The sequence below is a fragment of the Talpa europaea genome, assembly GCF_964194135.1.
Source record: "Talpa europaea genome assembly, chromosome: 8".
Classification (NCBI taxonomy): domain Eukaryota; kingdom Metazoa; phylum Chordata; class Mammalia; order Eulipotyphla; family Talpidae; genus Talpa; species Talpa europaea.
The window spans coordinates 90,633,737-90,660,117 of NC_140075.1; the positions used below are offsets into that span (position 1 = coordinate 90,633,737).

The 26,381-nt window shown below is 37.0% G+C and overlaps 1 protein-coding gene across 2 annotated transcripts in view; it reads left to right on the top strand.

The window, feature by feature from the left end:
- Positions 1–649: 649 nt before the first annotated feature.
- SYT16 (synaptotagmin 16) overlaps positions 650–26,381 on the top strand; it is a gene marked incomplete at both ends in the record, with an annotated part of 91,489 nt that continues 65,757 nt past the window's right edge. For both annotated transcript variants that reach the window (XM_084241182.1, XM_084241183.1), the window contains one exon: positions 650–1,172. In XM_084241182.1, coding sequence (XP_084097308.1) covers positions 650–1,172 — 523 coding nt within the window. The remainder of the gene's footprint in view (positions 1,173–26,381) is intronic.

Genomic DNA, 26,381 nt, shown 5'->3' on the forward strand with positions numbered 1-26,381 from the left:
TCTTTGCTTTGCAAGAATAGATATAATTTCTAGAAATGAAAAAAAAATATAAAATCCTATTTTAAGATTTGTTAAAAGCTTTTTATTCTAGGCTCACATTTCCTTTGAAAGGATAATTTTTTTGTGTCACAAAGCAGGCATGCTTATTAGCCTGCTCTCTGGGATCTGCAGGTTTGTAGGTGAAGCATCCAACTTTTCTTATATTTTGAAATGCCATGTCCAACTGCCTCTTAATGAAGATTCATTTATCCTTTTCACACTGTTAAGTATGGTCTATGGAGGATACACTTCTCTCAGTCCACATGAGTAGAGCCCATTACTGTTAATGGAAATTTTGCACATGCCTGTGAAGGTGAAAGTCATCAAAATTATCTACTTGTAGACATTTTTATTTAGCTGCCTTAAGATTTCAATGATGATATCTTTTTGCCCTCCAAAAGGGGCTGGGTGATGGGTTCAAGGTTATAACTTTAACAGGTATAAGTATTTCTTTCCTCTGTTTCAGCTGAGAAGTTTTGAGAGTGAAATATTCACAGCCATTAAGAGACCTCCAATTTAATTTCTCATCATGCTTATTCTGTAGTTCACATTAAGTCCAGAGTACAGAAGGAACTGAACAAATGGACTTGTAGACATCAGATAGCTGGCTATGGTGTTGGCCATGGCATCTAAGGATGCTCAGAACTTCTTCCAACCTTTCTCTTCCTGGATATCTCGGCTTTATGAAGCTCTCCAGCAAGCAGGAGATACCTTATCTGCTTCGCTGGTTAACTTAAACAAACAAGACTCTAAATTGAGTGACAAGCTAGACCAGGACTTAGATGATATTCAGATTCAGGAAACTTACTTTGAAGATGAAGAACATGGCAATACTTGGAGTCAAGAGGATGCAAATTCCTTGTTTTTTGAAGTGGATCATTTCTCCTGTTGTAATAGTGATTTGCAGGACTCTGCCCCAAGTTCAAGTCCCAGACTTAGCCAACATGCAAAGGACTCATGTTCTATAATATCCCAGTGGCCCAATCAGACCTTTGATGACCAAATGCCACCACATGTGCTTTCTTCTATTGCTGAGGAAGAACATCACCTTGAAAAGCAAAGGAGTGGCCTTCAACACGGCTTTGACAGCCAGCTCTCTGGTACTTTAGAAAATATTAATGGAAAAAAGCAAGGTAAGCTAGCCAGTGATCATTTTCTCCGGGTTCTTCCCAAAGGATGTTTCTATATATTTTATTTTGACTTGTTTTAGTTATCATATGAATTTTATATTTCTCTCTCTTACACCTTTCTATATACTGGCTTCTTATTGAGAAATGAAATCCTTAGGAATATTTTCAATATATAAAACTTTTGAAGGTTCATGTTTATGGGCTCCATATTCCAAAACAACAGTTTTGAGCAAGCGGAATGGTGAAAATAATTCTGTGGGTACTGTTTGAGAAGACCCTTGTACATATGTCATGTTTAAAAATATCTTTTAAAATGTTCTCTTTTTTTCACTAGGTTAAAAATCTCTAGATGTTACTATATTATTCAGTGTGAAATCCTGTGCAAAAAGCCATACTTGTTGCAAAATTTTAGTTGATAACACTCCAAGAACACTTCTCACAGTGTTTCACTGGGACATGATGTGAGATGACAGTAGATAGGAAATCTCTGAAATGAGAACTTGATTTTCTTTTAGCCTTGAATGGAAAGGACATACTTAAAACAAACTGCATTTAGAGCTTTATCCTGTCAGAATGCAGCATGTAATGGCCTTCAATAGATGCATAATGAATATGGTGTGAAAATGTAATTAATTCTGTAAAAGTAGCTGTAGTATGTTCTGGCTTGAATTTCTCATGCTTATAATGCTCTAAGACCGAATTAGAACATTCCACCTCCTTCAGGGACAGTGGTGCATGATATGCCAAGAAAGGTGTTTTGTGTGTAAATGTGATGTGTGGTTGTAATGCATACGTAGGCATGCAGATTATTGGATCATATTTATGCAATACGGTCTTGAAAAGTCATTAATTCTCTACTTATTGGAGGGAGCAGACTTTTCTGGAATACTTGATAATAATAATTTTTAATGACTCCTCTTAGCTTTATCATTTTTTAGGGAAATGTTTTATCTAGGCACAGAAGCCTTGTTGAATGGGGAAACATTATTCTTACTATTTGTAATAATGTCTTCTTGATCTCTTGGTCAAATTAAAGTAAAAATGACATGTTGGAATAAATTAGTGAAAATTAGATAAGCTGATATTCTTTCTGAATCTGGTAAACTATGGAAGCAGTTTCAAGTCTTTGAATATTATTTATAGGATAATTCTAGGAATATTTGGGCTACCAATAGTGTTTCTTATATTTGACTTGAAATTTCCTATTTTATAAAAGTCTTGCTAAAGTTGAGTTGCATTTCAGATTGTTAATATGGATTTATCTTAATAGATGCCTAAAACTAGAATTTTAAGATTTTTGTAATTGTTGCCATACTCTTAAAACAATAGGACAGTTGTGTTCATTTGTCAGTTCAGATGTTTATTCACTAGATTGTGACCTCTTAGAAGGCAGGGACTATGTCATTGATTCATATCTCTATCCTTAACATCAAGCACACTGTTAGGTATCTAATAGGACATCAGACAATAATTAATGATGGAGCAGCAACAAGGAAAACTAACAATTCAGAGGTAGATGCTATTATATTCTTATTTCACATGAGAAAATTGATGCTTAGAGAATTTGAGAATACATCCAAGATTCACAATTAGAAAGATACAGAGCTCAGGTATTCTGACTCTAGAGTAACACAAATACTCTCCTACACCCCCTTCTTAGAAGTATAATTTACATGCAATAAAATTCATCCTTCTAAGTGTATAGATCTGTAAGTTTTGACAAACACTGTTATAACCACCATCACACCAGGTATAAAACAGTTTCATCAGCTCAAAATATTCTACCAATTTCCTGTGTAGTCAGTATTTTTCCCTACCTCCAGTTCCTAGGAATTGCTCGAGTATTTCTGGTTTCTATTATTTTGTCTTTTCCAGAATGTCATATAATTGAAATAATGCAGTTTTTAGCCTTCTAAGTCCATCTTCTTTCATCATGCAATTATGATGCATTTGAGATTCATTTATGCTGTGTGTTTCAGTGGTTTGCTCTTTTTATTGCTAAATAGTATTCCATTTCATTAATGTGCCATATTGTGCTTGATCATTTTATCAGTTTAGGAACATTTGAATTGTTTCCAAATTTTAGCAATGTGAATAAAACTCCTGTAAACATTTATAAAACAGGTGTTTTATGTGACTATAAGATTTTCATGTTATTTAGGTAAAGACCTATAAGTAGGATTGCTGAGTCATATAGAAAGTATATGTTTAACTTTATTTTAAAAAGTTTGCTTTCGCATCCTAAAAGTGACATATGAGATTTCCACTTATATCCTCTTTGTAGTTTAGCATTATGAAAAAAAAGGAGAAAACTTTTAAAAACCATTCTTGTGGGTGTGTGATGGTAACTCATCATTGGAAGACATTTCTCCATTAGTCTCTTACATTTTGTGTGTCCCATGAGCCACAGAAAATCTTTTATTTTGAATGATCTTTTCAAGGATGTTTGTGTGACAGAGAGCTTTGGGAGATAAGAGGGAGTGTGTCTCCCAAGAGCAGAGGGAAGATTTGGTTGCAGCCCAGCTTGTGTTACTTGTGATTCCTTGACTAATAAATGGTCCTTTGTCTCTGATCCAGAAGTCTTGTGTCTTTGCCAATGTTCATAAAATGATAGCAGCAACTTGATAACATGCAAGTAGAGTAAAATCTTAGATTTGTTGTAGGTTTTAAAATCTTACTTTGAAATTTCCCTAATAACTTGAGACAGTGAGTGTCTTTTCATGTATTTGTTACCTGTACAGCTTCTCTGGTAAAGTTTTCAAATCTTTTGCCCATTTTATTGATTTGTTTTCTTATTTTTGAGATTTGAGAGTTGTGTTTATATTCTGGTATGAGGTACTTTTTAGGTATATGATTTGCATATATTTTTCCCAATTTTGTAGCTTGTCTTTTCATTCTTTCAACAGTATCCCTCAAAGAACAGAGATTCTTAATTAGATAAAATTCAACTTAACAAGTTTTTCTTTTATGAATTGTGCTTTTGGTATCATATGTGAGAAATCTCTCCTAACCAGGATAAAAATTTTACCCATTGTTATTATAGAAATTTTAGGGTTATGAGTTTTACATTTAGGGCTATTATCATTTTAAGGTAATTTTTCAAGGTGATACAAGATATGATTTGAGGTACCCTCCTCTCAAAGATGTCCAATTATTCCTACACCATTTGTTGATATAAATATTACATGCTTTGATATCTTTGTCAGACATCTCAATCTATAAATGTGTAGGTCAATTTCTAAACTCTGTATATCATCTTATTAATCAATAACTGTGTTCTGTCTCAAGTATCCATTGTTTTGATTACTGCAGCTTTATATCGTAACTCTTGATATCAGGTACTGTGAGCCCTGCAACTTTTTTATTTAAAAAATTGTTTTGATCATTCTACTTTACTTGCTTTTCCATATAACCTAAAAAAATAAGCTTAATGATTTTTGTTAAAAATTATGCTGGGAATTTGATTGGAATTGTATTAAATCTATACATCAGTTTAGAGAGAAAAGTAGGCTAATAGTGCTTTTCTTTTCAATTCATGAACATGGTGTATCATTTCATGTATTTAGTTCTTAATTTTCTTCCCCATTGACTTCATAGTTTCTAGCATACAAGACTCAAACATAGTTTGCCTAATTTATACCAAGTATTTCCTTTTTCCCATACTATCTTAAATAGTACTTCTATAACTTTCAATTTCTAATTGCTACTTGCTATTATATAATGATACCACTGCCGTATGTATAATCTTGTATTATGCAACATCCCCAAACTCACTGACTGTTTCTAATAGTTTTTTTTTAATAGCTAAGCTGGGGTTTTCTATAGACAAAAATATAATTATTGAGAAAAATGATAACTTTATTTCTATCTTTCCAATATTCATGTCTTCTATTATACTATTTATTTTTCATGACTGATTATGCTATATTATCATGTTGAATAAAAGGGAAGGAATGTGGGTATTTTTGCCTTTCTCCTAAATTTAACAGGAAAACTTTTTCTTTCACTATTACTTAGTAGTTAGGTACGGATTTGTGTAACATTTCTTTTCAATACTCAAGAACTTCCTATTCCAATTTGCTGACAGCTTTTATCAGAAAGGATGTTGAATTCTGCCAAACATTGTTTTGCATCTATTGAGAAGATTGATTTTTCTTGTTTAATTTGTTGAATGAATAACATGGATTAATTTTTGAGTGTGGAACTGGTCTTAACATACCTGGAATAAAAATCTACTCCATCATGGTATATTATTCTTTTCATATGCTTCTGTTTTTGATTTACTTGTGTTTTGTTGAGTATTTTTTTACAAATCTATTTTAATTTGGGGTATTAGTCTTAATAATTTTCATTTCTTGCAATATCTTAAGCTGTTTTTGGTATTTGGATAATGTTGGTTTCATAAATGAGCTCTGAAATGTTTCTCCTTCTTACAGCCTGGACAAATTTGTGTTAAGTATTATTTATTTCTTAAATGTTTGTTAGAATTTTTCAGCGAAGCCATCTTAGCCTGGAGGTTTTTTTTTTTTTTTTTTTTTTTTTTTTTTTTTTTTTGTGTGTGTGTGTGTGAAGATCATATAATACAAGATTAATTAAAAAATGCATAGTTATTCAAGTTGTCTGTGTTTCTTGAGTGATTTTGGCAGTTTGTGTGTTTCAAGGATTAAAAAAATTTTGTCTATGTTGTTAAATTTATGGACATAGTATTTCTGTGGTTTTTTTTTTTTTTGATGTTTGTAGGCTTTATAGTAGTCTCCGTTTTCATTTCCTGATGTCGTGTTTTTTTTTGGTTTCCTTTCTTATGAGGAAGGGGTCTCACTGGATAGATTATCTATTCTATCATTGATCTATTAATCTATATCATCTTTTTAGAAAGAACTTGCCTTTTTAATGTTATTTTTTCTCTATTATTTTTCTTTTCCTAATCTCACTGCTTCCTGCTATTATGAATTATTTTCCTCCTCTTGTTTGCTTTGAATATAATTTAGTCTCTTTTTCCCTAGTGGAAAAATTTAATATACACATTGTCTTCTAAGATCAGCTTTACCTACATCCAGAAATATCAATACATTGTTTTTATTTTCCCTCTTTAAAAAATATTTCCCAATTTCCCTTTGACTTCCCTCCTTGATGAATTATTTTAAAGTATGTTGGTTAAATTCCAAATACTGGGAATATTCTAGATAACTTTTGGTTACCAATTCCTATATTAACTAATTGTGTCTGAATACATTTGTTTTAGTTTTAGAAAATTGAGGTTTTCTTTGTCATCCTGAAATACATTCTAACTTGTTGAATATTTCATATGTACCCCAAAAGACTGCTTTGTTATTATTAGGCACAATGTTCTATAAATTAGTTCAAGTAGTTTGAGGCTCTTTTTCAGATTTTCTATATATTTACTTATTTTTTTGCCTACTGACTTTGTTCTATTGATTATTGAGAATGAAAAGTTGAAATCTCTGACTCTAGTGGTAGATATGGCTAATATCTTTTCAGTCCTATTAGTTTTTGCTTAATGTAGTTTGAAGCTCTGTTATTAAGTGCATACACATTTTAAAAGTATGTCCCCTTGATATCTTGAGCTGAAGTCCACTTTGATATTAATATGGTTACTCTAGTTGTTTTTTTTTTGGTGGGGGGATAGTTTTGGCATCATGCTTTCTTTTCCATTTTTAACTTTATTTTATTTTAAAAGATTTTATTTATTTATACACAAACTGGGGTACAGGTCAGAGGCATGGGAGGGTGAGAGAATTCACCAGAGAGAGCGGGGAGCAGAACAGGCAGACGGACTGAAGACACTGCTGAGCAGCGGGTGAGGCAGGAGAGGTCTGCCACACCATGTAGATTTCCCCCTGGCTGGCCGGGAATCGAACCCGTGCTACAGAGGCTGCAAACAGCTTCACAGTGTGGCACTCAACCCGCTGCACCACCAGGGAGGCCCACCATTTTCAACTTTAAATGTCTGTATATTTAAAATGGGATTCTTATACTAGGCATATAATTGGGTATTGATTTTTTATACAATCTGACAATCTTTTACTTTTCATTCTTAACTATATTTAGTTTAGTACCTAATGACATAATCATCAAGTTTGCTGATACTTTCTTTGCCTGTTCAAGTCTGATGAAGAGTCCATCACAAACATGTTTCACTTCTGTTACCATTTTATTCATTCCTAGCATCTTGATTTGATTAAAAATATTTCAATCTCTCTGCTGAAATTCCTCATTAATTCATTTATGTCTTCCCCCTTTCCTACTATGACTTGTAACATGTTAATCATAGTTATTTTAAATTCCCTCTCTGATAGTTCCAACATTTGAGTCATATCTGAGTTTGACTTGCTTGATTGGTTTGTTTCTTGACTGCATTTTTTCATTTTTTAGTAATTTTTGATTAAAAATCAAACATGCTATGTTTCTTCTTAGAAATGGGTTAGCCTTTTCAAATGCTGGGTCTTTACATTGAGAGGTTAAGTCAATCAGAATTTGAGTTTGGTCTGTTGTGATAATTTCAGTGCAATATAGATTTCAAAATCTTTTATTACTACATTGAGTTTAGGGTAGGTGCTACAGAGTTTTGTCAGAATTGACATCATATTCAATTCTGAGGCTCTTCTTTTTAGCCTATAGCTGGGGAGGGGGTGTGTCTTTCTTTTCAGGCTTTTGTCCCTTTCCGAAAAGGAACCTGCTATTATTCATTAATTGGCATTTACTAATGTGATGTGGTTGTGTTACAATATTTTCTGTTTTCTTGTGTTCTGGGGTAGCCTTAGTCTTAGGTAGATGCTTTGTTCCCATGTCGTAGGAATCCTCAGAGATAGGGATCTCCAATGTTCTGACACCAAGACTTTATTTTGACCCTTCTGCAGAGGTTGGTGGAAGTTTTTATTTTATTCCATTCACCCATGTAAATGTTTGTTTACCTGTGGTGTGAGGGTGACAGGATTTACTGCCCTTCCATAAGTGGCTCCATAGTAAAAATGTGAGAATGGCATCTTGGCAAGACATTTTACCTTTCTTGTAGCAGCTGTTTTCCCCCTACTTCCAGACTGTATCATGACAGAAGCTTTCTCCATTCCTGCCTTGCTCCCATCTTTCTTGTGAATAGCATGTGAGTCTGATGGGGGAAAAACATTTAAGTGGATCTCAATTTCCTCTATGTATTTGGCTCCCATGGGTTCTGTACTGCTGGCTAGTTCACACTTGACCTTTAGAACACCCTTGAAATTTTGGCTTAATTATTCTTACCAACATACTTGAATCCAGTAATGTCCCAAGTAGCCAAATACTTGTGTCCTTTCTCCCCTTGAAAGAAATTTTCTTTTGGAGGGCTTCCCTGGTGGCATATGAGTTAAGTCTCAGCACTATTACTGCTATGGCCTGAGTTTGATTCCTGGCCAGGGAACCAACTCATATGGCACAGCAGACCTTACCTGTCTTGCCTTCTGCTCCCCTCAGCAGTGTATTTCAGTAGATCCACCTGTTTTGCTTCCCATTCTGCCTCTGGGGAATCCTTTCACTCCCTGTACCTCTGGCCTACACTCCAGTTCTTCTATGCACAAATAAATAAATCTTTAAAAAATATTCTTTTTTAACTTTTGGATTAGTTGTTTGCTTTATGATCTCCGCTATCTCATAACTTTAAGAAAATGTGTCACTTTATAAATTACCTAGATTTTTTTTTTTGTTTAAAGAGTGAGAACATTATTCCCAATTTTCTATATCCTAAATGGAAATTGAAACATAGATTGTATACACTTAACACTGTTCTCTAAAATTTAATTGGACAGTCTCATTAATTTGGATAGCCTGTTTGACTGGGAGAAAAATGTACAAATATAAACATAGGGGTGCAGGTGTTCTTTGGAATTGATGTTTCTGTGTCCTTTGGGTAAATACCTAGGAGTGGAATTGCTGGATCATATGGAAGCTCTATGTTTAGTAGGTCCAGAAATCTCCACACAGCTCTCCATAGTGGTTGGACCAGTTTGCACTCCCACCAACAGTGCAGAAGAGTTCCTTTTTCTCCACACCCTCGCCAACATTTGTTGTTGCTAGTTTTTTTAATATGTGCCATTCTCACTGGTGTGAGATGGTATCTCATGGTAGTTTTGATTTGCATTTCCCTGATGACAAGTGATGTTGAACATTTTTTCATATGTCTGTTGGGAAACAGCCCAAATGCCCAAAAATAGATGACTGGATCAAGAAGATGTGGTACATATACACCATGGAATATTACTCAGCATTCAAAAAAGATAAACACATGCAATTTGCAGCAACATGGATGGCGTTGGAAGGGATCATGCTCAGCGAAATAAGCCAAAAAGAAAAAGAAAAATACCGGATGGTCTCACTCATAGCAGGAATCTAGAAAACTTAAATAAGGGACCAGGAAAATGAATATAAGAAAGTGAAAATCAAAATCAACAAAAAACTATGAACCAGAGACACTTTTTGGGGGGTGGGGGGCGGGAGGGGAGGGATTGGGGTCAGAATGGGGCGTTTGCAATTGTATGGGGGAATATAAAAATAAAATTTATTACTTAAAAAAAATAAAAAAAATAAATTAAAAAAAATGTACAAATAAGTTAGAGGTTTTTCCTGAAAGACTTCTTAATGACTAAGAAATAATTACATGTAAAATGTCCTATTTTAAATTGTGTTAAGTCACAACATTTATGTACATGGTAGCTTTTGAGATGATTTTGCCGGAGGTTATCAGAAAAGGTTTTGTGGAGCAGATGATATAGGGTTGCAAAACTGAGAATGAGCAGAATCTAACAGGTAAGTGGAGAGATAGAGGCAATGTCATGAACACAGACATGTGAACAACCTGACATTTTCAAGGGTGAATCATGAGACTAAAGATTAAGTTGCACCTGGGAAGCTCTTAGTTTTCTTTTGTGTTAGGGATTTAGCTTTATCCTATAGCAGTTGGGACTCTCAAAAACATCTTAAAGGCCTCCCCGGTGGCGCAGTGGTTGTGCGCTGGGTTGCGAAGCTACCCGCAGCCTCTGCAGCGCCAGTTCGATCCCCGGCTGCTCCTTGGCCACCGGAGGAAGGTCCCACATGGTGCGCAGACCTCTCCTGCCACCCGCTGCTCCCCTCAGCAGTGTACTTCAGTCCTTCTGCCTGCTCTGCTCCCCCCTCTGGCTCTGGTGAATTCTCTCACCCTCCCGTGCTTCTGATTGTACCCAGTGCTTATATAAATAAATATATAAATATTTTAAAAAAAATCTTAAGGGTGATATCAAATAGTTCTGCTTTAGAAGGATAACTCTACCATCAGTTTGGAGGCTAAATTGAAGGAAAGGGTATTTGTTAGGGAGCTATTGTTTATAGCTTGTAAGAAGAAGCAATATGTAAGCTAAACATGAACATATAGAGAAGAAGAGTTCTCATTATTTTGATGTGGCTCCCCCACAAGTCATCTCAGACTCGTTGACAGGCCATCAGGCACTATCTTATACTGGGAGAGGCAGTCATCCAGGTTTTCCTTTCAGCCCCCTTAAATATTAAAGTGAGTGCTCCTCATTAATGCTGGGTCAGGAGGTGTGTTCCCTCCCATGTGGCCTCTCCTGACACCAAATTGGTGTAACTAATGTCATTACTGATTCTTCTCCAGACACACTTTGAGACCACCTAAGTAGGCAGGGATAGGAGCAACACATTACTTCTGGGGTTGGGAGGTCCAGGCTCCCATGTAGTCTTTTATTTATTTATTTGTTTATTTATTTATTTATCTATCTATCTATTTATTTATTATACAGGCACTGGGTACAGTCAGAAGCACGGGAGGGTGAGAGGATTCACCAGAGACAGAGCAGGGAGCAGAACAGGCAGACCGAGGAAATACACTGCTGACAGGAGCAGTGAGTGCGCCATGTGGGATCCTCGCCTGGCAGCCGGGGATCAAACCGGCGCTGCAGAGGCTACGGGCAGCTTTGCAGCCCAGTGCTCAATCGCTGCGCCACTGGGGAGGCCCTCCCATGTGGTCTTGACAGATACTTTGGGAGTGCAAAATGCTCATTGTTGGTCATAAAGCATGAAAATTTTAGATCTGTATTTGGTTTTGCTGTACCCCCAAGTAGGGGTGTTAAGGTACATCATTAAAGCACAGTGAGGTTGGAAGTCTAGGCTCCCCACTTGGCCTTTGCTGGCAGGGATGAAGGTGGGAAACACAGATTTGTTTTTTTCTTTGCTGTTTGAGTTGGTTTGAAAGTTTCCTGTTTTATTAAGCTGGCCCTTTCCTGGTCATTTGGGCAGAGAGAACAGGCTTTTCTTGAGGTCTTGGTCAATGCCCTTGCTCATTGGCATTTCTGGATTGCCAGCTTCTTCAGCTTCAAGTCTGGGGGATGAGACAAAAGAACCCAGGAATCTCATCCCCATGCTGTTCCTTGTGTCTCATGGTCTCTAGCTGGGGTGACTTCTATGAGCCTTTCCATTTTCTTTGTTTATGTACAATGTCTGGGGATTTAGGAAAAAAGGACAGCTGCTCTATTTACTTGGAAGTGAAAGCCTTCAAATTAGTCCTTAATAGCTTTATGATTTAAAATACCACCTCTTCCCTCCAAATCTTCCCGATAGCCAAATGTACAACAAGAGCAAAGGGGATCATATATATGTAGGTAGTTATGAAGGGCAACATTTCTTTATAATGGGAGCCTTGCCCTTCTCAGCTAATGAAATATTTGTTGAATTCCTACCTACCATGTACAAAGCACCGTGAGGAACAGATACATACACACAGTACAACCTCCTGCCAATGGCTGAAAAGTTTATACCATTTGTTTAATATGGTCCAGAAGTTGCAAACATATTTTTAATGCCCTGGCTCTTTGGTGGCATTGGGAGTTGGGAATGTGGCACAGATCTAGAATGAGACTGTCTTGTTGGCCCAATTCACTCATGTTTTATAGATGGAGAGCTTTGCTAAGTTGCCTCTAGGGAGCTTCCATCTTTCCCTCCCTGATGAGATATAGCTCACTAATTTACTTCAAATGCCTTATAGCCAATGAACAAAAGTTCTTATTCTCCTCTTTCCTCAAAATACTTAAATACCCCAAGGGTACTATGAAACTAGGATAAGAGAGTGGACTCCCAGCTGTATGAATAGTCAAACACTTGTTGTTTTTGGAATTTTACTTGCTGGTTAACAGCCTTAAATTATCCTAATATGTTCATTTTTTCCTTTATACCAAGCAATCACACCAGTAGTACATGGACTGTTCTGCACTCTATTAAAGAGATGTATTTGGAGGTACACTAGGAAAAGGAAGCATTTTAATCAGTGATTTATATGCGCTTTTTAAAAAGCCTTGTCAAGCCTGCTTTTCCCATTTAACCTTGAGTTCTTTTCATAACGTTGTATCTTGATTTTATGTTCCTTAATGTGCCATATTTTTCTCCACAATAGATTTTAAGCTAAATTGGCCCAAAACAAGAGGGATGCTGAATGCTTTTTGTAACCATGGAAACATTTCTGGGCACTTACTGAGGACCTGGTTGCCAATAGTAATGTAACAGAGAAAATAGATACACTTCATTTAGCAGTTGCCTATGATTAAGAAGCAGATAGACTCCTTATAGTGCCATCTCAAGATAGGCTTTTTGGTTTAAAGACCCAAATTAAAAGAACGAACTTCTCAGTAGAGAAGCAGTTATGACACCTTTGATATGTGATGGGAAGGAGTTCTAATTGCGTTTAAAAATCATTTCTGTTTTCAGTTTTTCACCTCATATTTTTTTTATTGAGGCTGTTTTTTAACCACATGTATTTGTTTCCAAGAAATATGCTCACTATTTCCTGAAATAGCCTGCTAATGGAATTAATGTGTTCCAAGTACATTGGCATATAGAACTTTAGAAACACTCTTTGGCTTGATGGAATGTATTTAAAAAATAGAACAGCAGGCTTTGAAATCATGGTGATATAATTTGACTTTTCAATCAGATTACTCTGAGGCTAATGTACCATGGAAGGGAAAATCCTAGTATTCTTAGTTGCTAGTTGGTTTGGAGCTTTTATGGGTTGAAGGTATTTTGTTATGTCAATGTTCTTGGGATTGCTTGTGGCAATTGAGAGTACATGGTATCAGGCAATATAATGCAGTTGGCTTACAAGTCATACCAGCTTCACTTTTCTATAGGATACATTACTATCTGTGATATGTTGCATCTTGCCCAGTGTTATTTGTAACCCTGGAACTTTGCTTTTCATTGCAGAAGTGTGTTCTTGAAAGTAAACTTGTCCCTAGTTAAATTTCTTTTCATTTGTTGATCCTTAATAGTGTTCACTTTCACATTCCTAGGTTATCCAAAATTGTTCACTAAAAAGGTGTAGTATTCTTCAAAACCTTCAGAATTTGTTTTCTAAACACATGATGAATTTAATTTTCCTAATATGTTGATTTGCATGTTTTAGAATAACTAGGATTTTTGAAATGCTAGAAGCTGACTTAGTGTTTTCAGAGTCTTGACTTTTAAGGCAAACAGGTTGTTACTGCTGTTATATATTTTGCATTTTTGGGTAATTTTAAAGGGAAATTCAGGTATGAAACAAAATCCTATATGAACAGAAGTTAGAACATCTACCTTGTACCTAATCAAAATATGGGTGAAATTTTTACCTTGATTTCTGTGTCTTGCTAGAATAGAATGCTGGAGCATTTTGAAGGATAGGTTTAAAATGAGTAAATAAAGTACTTTCTTAATTTTTCCATTGTTATCATCAAGAACAGACTCCAAATAAGTTTGAAGTCCATTTTAATTATCCAAGGACCCAGAAAATTGTCTCAAACTATGGAGTTACTTGATAATAAAAAAGCTCAGGAGTTTTCCTTGTCCTGAAACTCAGATACGACTTGAGCCAGGTGTGTCTTGTCTGCAGTCCTCTAGCTAAATGGGAAAGTAGCTGGAGCCAGGCTGGAACTACACACTTAATATTGCCTTTTTTTCCCATTTATTTTGTTTGTTCTTACCGGGTGAGATTTTTACCTGTGTTGTTTATTTATCTTTGTACCACAGAGACATTATCATCTTCTCTTTTTCCCCTTTTCTATTCTTTCTTTGACATGTTCTCCCTCTTCCTCCCCTACACTCTTTTCCAGTATCCACCCCTGAGGAGAAACAGTCTTATTTATGAAAAGCAGCCTCATATTAGAGAGAGTTTATGAGGTTTGATGATAAATTCCTCTTCTCTTTGAGCTCTTGTTAATTATGCTCAGGGGCCAAGGCCATTGCTAATGGAGTTTTTAGTGTTCTTTACATTTCCTATTTTTTAAGATTTATGAAACATCTAAAAACATAGGAAAATATAATGTGTATAGCAAACACCCACAAATCCACCACTTAACTCTGCCAAATCTTAACATTTTGCTGTATTTAACTCAGATTCATTTAAAGAAACCATCTAGCACACATATAATTGGAGTTCTCTGAGAAGCTCCTCTGTTTTCTTTCCTTTTTCTCTTCTCTAGGAGTGAAACAAATCCAAATTTGGGGTTAGGATTCCCATTGTGTTTTTATTCTTTTGTTACAAGCATATGTATCTGTAAATTACACATAACATAATTTTGCATGTTTTAAAACTATACAAATGCTATGATTTTTAGCATATTATTTTACAACTTGTTTTTGCCTCCCACTCAGTATTATACTTTGAAGTTATTGAGATACATGTAGATTTGGTTTGTTTTAACTGCTATATAGTAGTCTATTTTACTAATTAGTATCCTATTATCCATTCTTATATGAATCAAATTTGTCCATTTTATGAACGTCTATTTTATACACTTTCACTGTTACAAATAATTCTGCAATGTAAATGTAACTTTGAGCATATGTACTGGAGATTATATAAATAGGACATATCAAAAAGAACCCTATTTTTGAGTGTCTTTTTTTAGGTAATTTCTTTCCTAGTTGAGGTCCCTTGAATAGATTCCCTTGCCCTCCCATACTTTCTTGAAGTGGTTCAAATTGCTTTCTTTGTCCTATAACCAAAAGAATCACAACTAATAGTATATTTAAGATAGTAAAAGAATCTCAAAGGTGTCTTTGTTTTCCATAACAAGTTTAAGTAATGAATGAATGAGGACATGGAGCAGTGACATGGAGCAGTGACACTAAATTTTAGGGATGTTACAAGTTCCTTTAAAACTTTATTGTATTTTTTTATTGAGGTAACAGTTTATAACACCAACTTTTAAAATATTTTTTTAATGAAGTACCATTATTTTACATCTTTGTTAACTTTCTAACATTATAGGATTTCTCTCCCCAGGTGTGGTGACCATGGTTTTCCCACTACTAAAGCATCCATAGTCTTCTTCCTTAGTTCATTGGGTTCTCCATCCCCCATTTTCTCCCATTTCCTCCCCACTCCCCTTCTGGATGCCTCAGACCTATGTTCAGCTTTCAAGAGTCTGTTTTAAAGTTTGTCTTTGATCCTTTGTTTGGTTTCTCTATACTCCAACTATAAATGAAACCATGCAGTATTTATCTTTCTCCTTCTGGCTTATTTCACTTGGGATAATTCCTTTCACCTCCATTTGCTGCTGCCAATGTCATGAGTTTATCTTTTTTGATCTCTGAGTAGTATTCCTTTGTATCTTTATTCCACATCTTCATGATCCACTCATCTATTTTGGGGCACTTAGGTTGTATAACACTAACTTTAATGCAAGTTATGAACCTACTTTTTCAGGTAAATACATTGACTATACATAAAAAAATTTGTAGTAAAATTTCACGGTGTCAGGCACCACCCAAAATTCATCCGTGATACTTTAGATTAACAGGTACAAAATTCATAAGACAGCCAGAAGCAAGACAGTCATTGTACCAATTCATTGGACTTTTCTCTGAATAAAATAAAATTGGAGAAATGCATTAGAATCCATGCTGGTTTTCAAACCACTATCTCAGTTAAAGTCCGTCCTAATATATCCTGCTGTGACTGTTGGGGCTGAAATTCTGTAAACAACAGGTCATCTTTGCCAGGGAGTATTCTCCTGTGTTGTGACAAAAGGGGCACTAGAGAGATACTGCAAGATGGAGGTGGGAAGAAAGGATTTACTTTTTTCTGTTTTTACCACTGTTCCTATTATTGGCACTACCACATAGCCCTTCACATCACTATCAGCAGTTTGGGTTCTGGTCTTCAGCCTCTTTCAGCATTCCAGAATCAGCCTCACTGCACCTCACTCACAGGTGACAGCTCTGGACAGGTAATTTTCCCTTCTCAGATTCTGAGCCCAAACTGTTGAATTTCTCTTCTGAAATCCAAACTACTGGCTACTGCCAGGTGATGCTCCCTCTTCAGGTATCTGGGCCTCATGTCTGTAAAGCCTTTCCTCTGAGCTTCAATTTTTTGATAACCTCAACTGCTTCCCTTTGCTTCTGCATCCTGAAGGGTGGTAGCTGTTTCCTGCTGTCACAACCCTGGGCTTTTTCCATGTTCTTTCTATTCATTCAGTATCCAATACCTGTAGAACCAATACTCTCTATATTAAATTTCCTCTGGTGAAATACCTGTGCTGGTTTTTGTTTTCCTGGCTGGGCCTTGACCTATATAGTAATTAAAGTATTATTAAAGCATGTGCATAGATTTTGAATTAGTACATATAAATTATGCAAGAGCTAAAATCTATAGGTAAGCTGAGAATTTCTGGAGAAGATAGGGAACCAGTAAAATAGACATCTAAATATTACCCATATTTTATATTCACCAGCTAACATAAATATAATATGTCAGGTGGTAAGTGCCATATTCCTACAAAATAAGCAGGATAGGGAATAAAAATTAATTGGACGAGTACTATTTTATATAAGGTGGTACTCTATTTTATATAGAATGACCTCTCTAAAAAGGCAGCAGTTAATTAGAGACCTGAGGAAAGTGGACTATGCAAATGTCCGAGGGGAGAACATTGCCTGCTGAGGGAGAAGTAAGTGGGCAAGGGATGGCATGGGTGAGGAGAATGTTTGGCTGAGTCATTGCAAAGTATGGCTTGTCCAAGCTTATCAGCATCTTGTCATCAGTGATACTGCCCATTTATTAGCTTGAATTTTCAGGTGTTCTTGAAATTGTCTGATGCTTTATAAATCTTTTGCTTGAAATGTCTGATTTGGGATTATCAGAGGAGACATTCTTGTTTATGGAAAGACTTCAAGACTTTTAAATCATTTTCTTTTTGGGGGAAGATGCAATTATGAAGTTGAAAGCTCAAGCATTATCTTCTTAAGCTATAATATCAGAACTTAATTCATAACCAAAATAAGACTACAAGATTTTCCTGGGGCTACCTGGTATTTATTTTGCTTTGATGCTGCAAAAAGCAGCCACTGCCAACTACATATGAAAGTTGGAAAGTTGTTCCCCTGTATTTAGATCCATAATGACAAGAAGTTACTCTCATTTGAGTCCATGTTAGATAGTTTGTGCATGAAACACTGGTTCTTGCCCTTGATACTTACCTTTGCAAGGTTGAGCTTCCTCTTAGCCATAGTTGAGGCAAAGCTGCTGAGGTACCAGGAATCACACAACTGAACTTAAATTATATTGGGAATTACTCAATCTATTTTAAGCAAAGGAAAAAAGGTTGTGAATTCAAGATAAATCTGGGAGTAAATCTGATTTCATGAGGAGTTTTATCCAGTAGTTCAAAGATTATCTTTGGGACCTGGCCTCTCTCCTCCCCCTGACCCCCTCAGCCTCTTGTCTCTGCTTCTGTCTGTGCTGGTTCTATTCTTAGACCCCATGTGTAATGAGACTGTTGCCAGAAGATGCAAGTTAATATCCTCCCAGGTTATGATCTAGTGGGGAAAAAAAAGACCCTTTCTGGCAACTAAAAAAAAATCTTGGGGTGAGTACTAATTGCTTTGCATGGTTTGCTTGGTTTGGCTTGGGTTATATGGCAAACATCAACAGTCACTGAAGTCCAGGTTACTCTGATTGGACAGCCTAAGTCACATATTACTCCAGGTCTAAACATGGAAGAAAGATGGTTGCTGGAAGATTCCAAAAGTTGGAAGAAGTTATGTTAGATAGCGAAAAACAGCTGCTTTCCCAGAGTAGCCAGTGCCCTCATGGGCATCTCCTCTGTGTTCACATTGTACATGGATTGCAAGCCTGCTCCTACGATAAAGTCTAGATTCTTTCTGTCACTACACAGGCCATATGTTACCACAGGTGCCATGAACACCTGCCTCTTAGTGCTGAGAGAGGCACATCTGCTACAAATCGGGAAATGCAATGTTTCATTTCATACTGGTGATTTAGATGATGGCTCCTCTCCTAACTGTTAGAAAATTTTTTCTAACTGATCTTTTTAGACTAACTTAACTGCACACATAACTGTATGGAATCCATGTTAGTTATCCTGCTTGACAAATTGTCACAAACTTGATGACTACAAATGACACAAACTCCTAAGTTCGTCTGGGTTAGGAATACAGACCTGAGTTAGCTGGGTTACCTGCAACACAGACTGCAAAATATCAGCTGGGTTGCAGTCTCACTTGTAGATTGGACTGGGAAATACCTACTTTCAAGCTCTCTTGGTCATTGGAAGAATTGGTTTCCCTGCAGATGTAGGACTGAAGGTCCCAGCTTCATGCTGGCTATTGTTTGGAGACCGCCAATAGTTTCTTGCCACCTGGGCTTCCCTGATATGTCTTCTTACCACATTAAACTGACAAGGAGAACCTTCTAGCAACAGGAATCTTATGTAATGCAATCATGGGCATGGAATTCCATCACCATCATATTCTACTAATTAGAAATCACAACTCTTGTTCCTATTGGAGAGAGAAGAGGGTGTGAACACGCAAAGAAGTATACTGGGAATGGCGGGGTTGAGCATCTTAGAGTTTGTCCACTATAAGATTCTAGAGTCATCATTTAATAAGTAGATAAACTGCACCAAAGGGGCAGCTGCTTACATGCCTTCACATGAGTTATTTACCCTTAGACTTTTTTGAAATCAGGAAATTTTTTTTTGTCTTTGAAAAACAGCTGCTCCTTTATCTTGGCTACTCTGCAAATGGTACATCCAGGAATTTTTCATAAAGAGATTTTGTCTAGAAGCTAAATCTATAGAACTGAATCAATTTTGAAATGGTAAAGAAGTGTAAAGGGAATACAGACTTCACAGGAAAACACACCACTAGAACATGCTTTCTCTTGGGCAGTGCTCAGGAGGCCTTGCCAAGAGTCCTTATTGACTTTGGAGATAGCTCCAAGTGAAAATCTTGATAGCTAGTATCAATGATAATAAATATAACAGTGACAGATATTCAATAAATTGTATCTTTATGTGGTAGATATTATATAGATATATTATTTAATCACCTTAATAATTTTATGATGCATGTTTACAAGTAGGAGGGTAGGTGAATGTTCTATTTTTAAAGAAAGGACAAGATTTAGTAATTTGTTCAATGTCTCTGGCTGGCACTAACGTTGGGTTTCCAAACCACTTAAGTCTAACTCAGAACATCAAAGTGCTTTGCTCGTGGTACCGTGGCCCCAAAGTGGCTTGAAGTGTTTTCATTGCCATCCCACACCTCTGCTATAAGGAGTCCAACTCAACAGCAGTGACTGCAGCAAAGTACTAGTAATTGCGCCTTCTGAAGGTGGCTTAAATGTCCCTTCATTGAGTTTAAGGAATTTGTGGGAGAGGGCTGTGTGTGCACTCTCCATTTTCCTAGTTCCTGCTTGCTGGTTTTCTCAGCGCAGTTTGGCTTCTATCTGCTGTCAATGAACTGCACTTCGTTATAGCTCCAGCAGCCTCCTCTCTGCATTTCACTTGACAACTTTTGGCAGTGGATATTCTCCCTTGAAACTCATTCCTCATCTGGATTCTGGACTCTGCTTATTCTTGGCTTTCCCCTTGCTGCTTCTTTTCATTCACCCTCCTCGGCCTATCCTTTCAGTACTAGTTTCCCTTTATACACACTCTCCCATTGTTCCTGATAGAAAACTTTGTCTCTTGTGCAGGCCTCGCTCTTGAGTTCTGGGCTCATATGTAGAACTACCTTTGCTTGGGTGGTATCACACACTCAACTTGATTAAAAACATAGCTAACCAGGGCCTCCCCTGTGGCGCAGCGGGTTGAGCACAGCGCTGTAAAGCTGTCCGCAGCCTCTGCAGCGCAGGTTCTATTCCCCACCGGCCAGGGAGATTCCCACATGGCAGCAGACTTCTCCTGCCTCGCCCCCTGCTCCCCTCACTGCTGAGCTCCCCTCAGCAGTGTTTTAGGTCATCTGCCTGTTCTGCTCCCCGCTCTGTCTCTGCTGAATCCTCTCACCCTCCCATACCTCTGGCCTGTACCCCAGCTATTGTATAAAAAAAAATCTTAAAAAATAATTAAAACATAACTAACCATCTTTCTCTGTTATTTAGTGAATGCAAAGTGAGTCATCAAAGTAAGATAGATGTCTTTCTCAGCTCCTTATTCATCACAACTCCCCAATCCCACCTATATTTTTTCCAGGATGTATCAAATCCTATTGATTCTGCCACTACTTCTCTTCTATCTGTCCAAAATCTCTACCTAAATTCAGATATATGTTCTCTTCTGCTTGATGTATTTCGATATTTAACTATTCTGTTTCTATGTTTCTTCCATCTCTTGCCATTCTTCAGATTTCCCCCAGACTGTTCATTTTAAACTCTGCATCAGATTGCCTATCTTCTCATACAAAAAGCCTCCCAGGAAGACTTCCTTCCTTTGAAAGAAGCCTCTTTCATGAGGCACTGTCTTCCAGCATCCTACAATACTAAGCATGTTTCACACCTGAACTTTTGGCTTCTCCCTACTTGTGTACCTGCCTAGTTAAAAACTGCTCATCTTACAAGACTTATCAAAAGTGTTGTTTTCTCGAGGTGACTGTCTTAGTCCATTCAGGTTGCTGTAGCATAAAACACTAGAAATGGAGTAGCTTAAGCCAGATTTCTCACAGTCCTGGCTGCTGGGGAGTTAGTTTATGGTACCAGCAGACTCGGTGTCTGGGGAGCGCTTGCTTCCTGGATCATAGATGACCAATTTCCATTGTGTCTGCACATGGCAAAGGGAGAGTGAGCACTCTGATCTCTCTTATGAGGGCGCTAATCCCATTTATGTGCACTCTGTGATATGACCTAGTCACCTCCCAAAGGCCCCAATTCCTAAAACTATCCTATTGGGGGCTAGAATTTCAGTATATGAATGGGGGGCAAAACATTCAATTCAAACAGAAGGCTTCCATATCACCTTTCTCCAGTTCCTTCACATTCCCAACATCCCAATGCTCCACCCTCTGCTCCCATTCCCTGCACTTTTTTTTTCTGACAGCTTTCTAATTTCTCATTTGTCTTCCAGTGACATCACATTTCCCAAAAATATCTATTGTATACTGTATATGCCTTAAAAAATAAGTATATGGAACAGCAACAACAAAGAAAATAATCCAGTCAAAAAATGGGCAGAAGAGCTAAAAAGAAACTTCTCTGAAGAGGAAATGCAAATGGCCAACAGACATATGAAAAAATGTTCAACATCACTTGTAATCAGGGAAATGCAAATCAAAACTACCATGAGATACCATCTCACACCAGTGAGAATGGCACATATTAAAAAAACTAGCAACAACAAATGTTGGCGAGGGTGTGGAGAAAAAGGAACTCTCCTGCACTGTTGGTGGGAGTGCAAACTGGTCCAACCACTATGGAGAGCTGTGTGGAGATTTCTGGACCTACTAAACATAGAGCTTCCATATGATCCAGCAATTCCACTCCTAGGTATTTACCCAAAGGACACAGAAACATCAATTCCAAAGAGCACCTGCACCCCTATGTTTATAGCAGCACTGTTTACAATAGCTAAGCTTTGGAAACAACCCAAATGCCCCAAAATAGATGACTGGATCAAGAAGATGTGGTACATATATACCATGGAATATTACTCAGCATTCAAAAAAGATAAACACATGCAATTTGCAGCAACATGGATGGCGTTGGAAGGGATCATGCTCAGCGAAATAAGCCAAAAAAAAAAAAAAAAAGAAAAATACCGGATGGTCTCACTCATAGCAGGAATCTAGAAAACTTAAATAAGGGACCAGGAAAATGAATATAAGAAAGTGAAAATCAAAATCAACAAAAAACTATGAACCAGAGACACTTTTTGGGGAGTGGGGGGCGGGAGGGGAAGGATTGGGGTCAGAATGGGGCGTTTGCAATTGTATGGGGGAATATAAAAATAAAATTTAATATTAAAAAAAAAATAAGTATATGTACCCAACTCTGTATGCTCTCTGATGGCAGGAGTGTGTGCTTTGTCTTCACATTCCTAGAAATTAGCACAGTATCAGTTTCATGAATGAAAAAACTAATGAATGAATGAACACAAACCAAATTTGAGCTGTCAGGACCATATCTTATCACCTTCACGAAAATGATTAACCTGAAGATATTCAACAAGTAATTAATGATTACAGATTTTTGGAAAAATTTGTGCAATGGCACTCTCCACCTCTTTAACACTTTTGACAGTTTGTGTTGAAGTGCACATGAGTGAAAAGTATCTCGACTTTCATTATCTAGCACTAATGAGACTATCTCAGGCAAGGCACACTAGTTTTGCCTCTACCGTTGAAACAGGGAGCTTTGGTTGTGCAGGGGAGGTTACTGAGGAGTCACCATATAGGAAGCTGGGAAAGGGCCCATCTCAGACAACTTGGCAATAGTAAAAGCACTACAAGCCACAGTATTGATAGATCCTGGCATTATCTCCTGAGCCTGTGCCAGGGGTAAAAGACCAAGGGAGCAATAACTCTTCCTTGTTACTCCAGCTGTGGAAATAAAGTCATGATATTTCAGTTCCCAGTGGCACAGTCCCGAGGTTTATTTTCACCAGAGGTGTCTCCTCGTCATAAGATTTCTTTAGTTGATATGGGAGCGAAGTCCTACATCCCAGAGAAGTGCTATCATTCACTATCAGTGCAGAAGAATATTTATATTGCTGGTTATCACTGAGTCTTTGAATTATTCAAGTTATATTTTAAGTTTATAGTGGTAGCATGGATTTTGATGGAATTCTTGTCAAATTATAAAGTATTTAAACTCCACATGTTTTGAAACTGCTATGATTTTATCTATACTAATTTTGTATTGTTTTTTTCTTGGATATACATATTTGAGTTCCCCTGATAGGCTGTAAACTCCTTAGGACAGGGACCATGTATTAATGCTCTCATCAACACTGTATTTTGCACTGTGCCTGTCATAGGCTAAATTCGCAGTAAATGTTTCACAATTAAAAACTGGGAATGTTAGGCACTGTCAAGGTTTTGGCATAGCTTTGTCAGGCAAAATGGAAAATTCTGGAGGACAAGCTGAAAGAATACTTAGGGACCTGTTCTTTTGGCCTATTCTGTATTCAGGAATTTTTGAAATGGGATTTTTTTAAAAAGAAAAAAATTGCAAAGCTGATCTTCATCAAATACCTGTTTTATTAACAATTCTTTAAAGGTCCAAAGGTTACATTGCTGGTATGGGAATATAAATGCTTCCTCCTACTTGATTGCTCAGTTTCTCTTCGTTTCCTTTGTTTGATCTTTCAGCATCACTGACCTCTAAATGTCATGATCCAGAGCTCAGCCTTTGGATTTGTCTCTCTCACTAATCACATCAAATCTCAAGGTTTTAAATAACATGCATATGCTAATGAGTCTACAGCCTACTCTTGAACTAAGTCAGTGCTTGCTTGTAACTACTTGGATGTCTAATGGACATCTCAAATTAATATGTCCAAATCTGGATTTGCAGTCTCCTCTCAAAATCTTGCACTTCCCACAGTCTTGCCTATCTCTAAATAGCAACTTCATTCTTCCAATTTCTCAGGCCAAAAATCTTGGCGTCATCATTCACACCTCTCCCTTTTATTTCCTACGTACCTCTATCTGCGAATCCTGTTGGTTCTGCCATAAAAGTATATCTAGAATCATGCGGTTTCTTCCCACCACCACTGCTACCACAGTACTTTGAGCAACCACCATCTTCCCTTCTAACTAATCTCTTATATCTACTTTTCTTCTCATATGGTTTGCTTTCAACACAGTCCTCAGTGTTACTTTTAAAAAGTTAGATTGTGTCATAACTTTGCTATCAAAAGTGTCCATCCCATTTTTTAAAGTAAAAGCCAGAGCTCTTTCTGTATCTAGAAAGTTCCTGTAAGCTAGCCCCATGCCTCTGTTATGACCTCGTTCTATTTCCCCCTCTTGTTCTCTCTGCTTTAACAGCCCCAGCCCCTGATATGCTTCTAAATAACAAATGTGCTTCTGCTTGAAGTCTTTTGTGAGTTCTTTCTTCTGCTTGGAAAACCTGTCCTCCAGATGTCTCTGGAGTTTGCTTGCTCACTCCCTTCAGGTCTTTGTACAAATGGCCCTTGTCTGAGATCTCCCCGATAACAAGAAGTTAAACTGTATCCCTCTACTCTCCAGATGTTCCATCTCGTTTATATATTTTTATTTGTAACATTTTTCATTTTGACCTGTTTTACTCTCTTGTTTGTCTCGTTCAGAATAGGCATTTGTCTTTCACTTGTATATTCCCTGCATCTTGAAGTGCTTGCTTTATGGTGGAACAAAATAAATATTTGGTGAATAAATGAATGAGTACTTAAAAAAAAAAACTTGCCATGTCCTATTTTCAAATAAAATCCACAAATTGAGTGGTTGAATTTGTTGTGAGATCCTTTTAGATTTGTAAAGAGAACTATAGCTATTGAAATGTAAGGGCGGTTTACTTTTCTTCATTGTTCACAATGTATTAGAAAGGACTAGACTAACACTTTAATAGAAGAAATAATCCACACTAAAACTTTAATAGAAGAAATAATCCACATGGAGTAAAGCAAAAGATTTTATTTTGAGGCCTATATTTTAACAGTTGAGCAAGTTGAATTGAAATATGCTTGTTAAAAGAACCTGGGAACTTGGAAGAAATTACCCAAATGAAAATATTTTATACTACTTTCCCATGGAACAAAGCATTTCCATTTTTGAATTATCATGGTGAACCATGTGTATGAACACTGTGGTCTTTGGAACTACTTGGACTCAAAGGCCAACATTGCTTCTTTCTTGCTGTTTAAGTATGTGCAAATCACTTAACCTGGAGGATGCTCTTTAAGTGTGAGAGATGACACAAAATCAGGCACAGAATTAGGCATGTAACAAATACATTTTCTGTTTCTCAAATATTCCTGCTTTTTGTCTTTATGGCCTTTCGCATATTAAAGTGTAACCTGGAATCGGAGGACATGCTGCAGGTTCCCAGATGTTTTTTCGTGTGATACATTTGCAAATACAGTGAGTCTTCTTTTGCTGATAACTCCATTCCATTGTCAAGCTGTGACTGGCACAGAGTCTAGGTTACAGGGAGTGGCCTCTTCTGCTCTGTGGGAGAAGTATGCACAGGGGAGGGGTGCACCAGCCTTTCATCCTGGGGCTCCTCATGAAGATGAGGCTGTCACTGCCTCATTGAAAAGGATTGATCTGACACCCTGTTCCAAATGGTGCCTGATCACCACCCCACCAAAGACCATTATTGCTGAGTTTGAAATCTTGGTGATAGGCAGCACTGGGAATTAGTGCAAAGATTAAAAATTAAATAAATCCCTTTAGTTCTCCCCACCCCAACTTAATAGATATACATTTAGTTAGTAAAGACAGTCAATTATATCTAGGTCACTATATAAATCACATCTGATAGTTTCTGAAAACTTTGGCCTGACTATATTGAAATTTTCATGTTGAATTATGAAGATTTCTCTTTTTTGTGATTCCTTATTTTAGTGAGTTGGAAAAAATTTTAGAGATTCTAAAACCTTTAAAACTTGCACTGATTTCATTTTCTTAAAGCAGCCTCTCCCCCACTAGATAGGTAAAAGTAAATAACATATGCTCTCACTCAGGTTTACAACAGGTTTTATAGATACATTCCTATCACTTTATTTCATTTTTAGGAGCACTTCTACAACCTACAACCTTAGCAACTCTCTCTCTTGTTCTCTCTCTCTCTCTTGCGAGCGCTCTCTCTCTTTCTTTTCTTCTTCAGATCTTTGGAGAGTTGCTAAGTTTACTTAATGATTCTCCCTGGAATTGTTGCATTGAATTTGGAGGATTCAGTTTCAGAGTTGTCCATATTTTCCA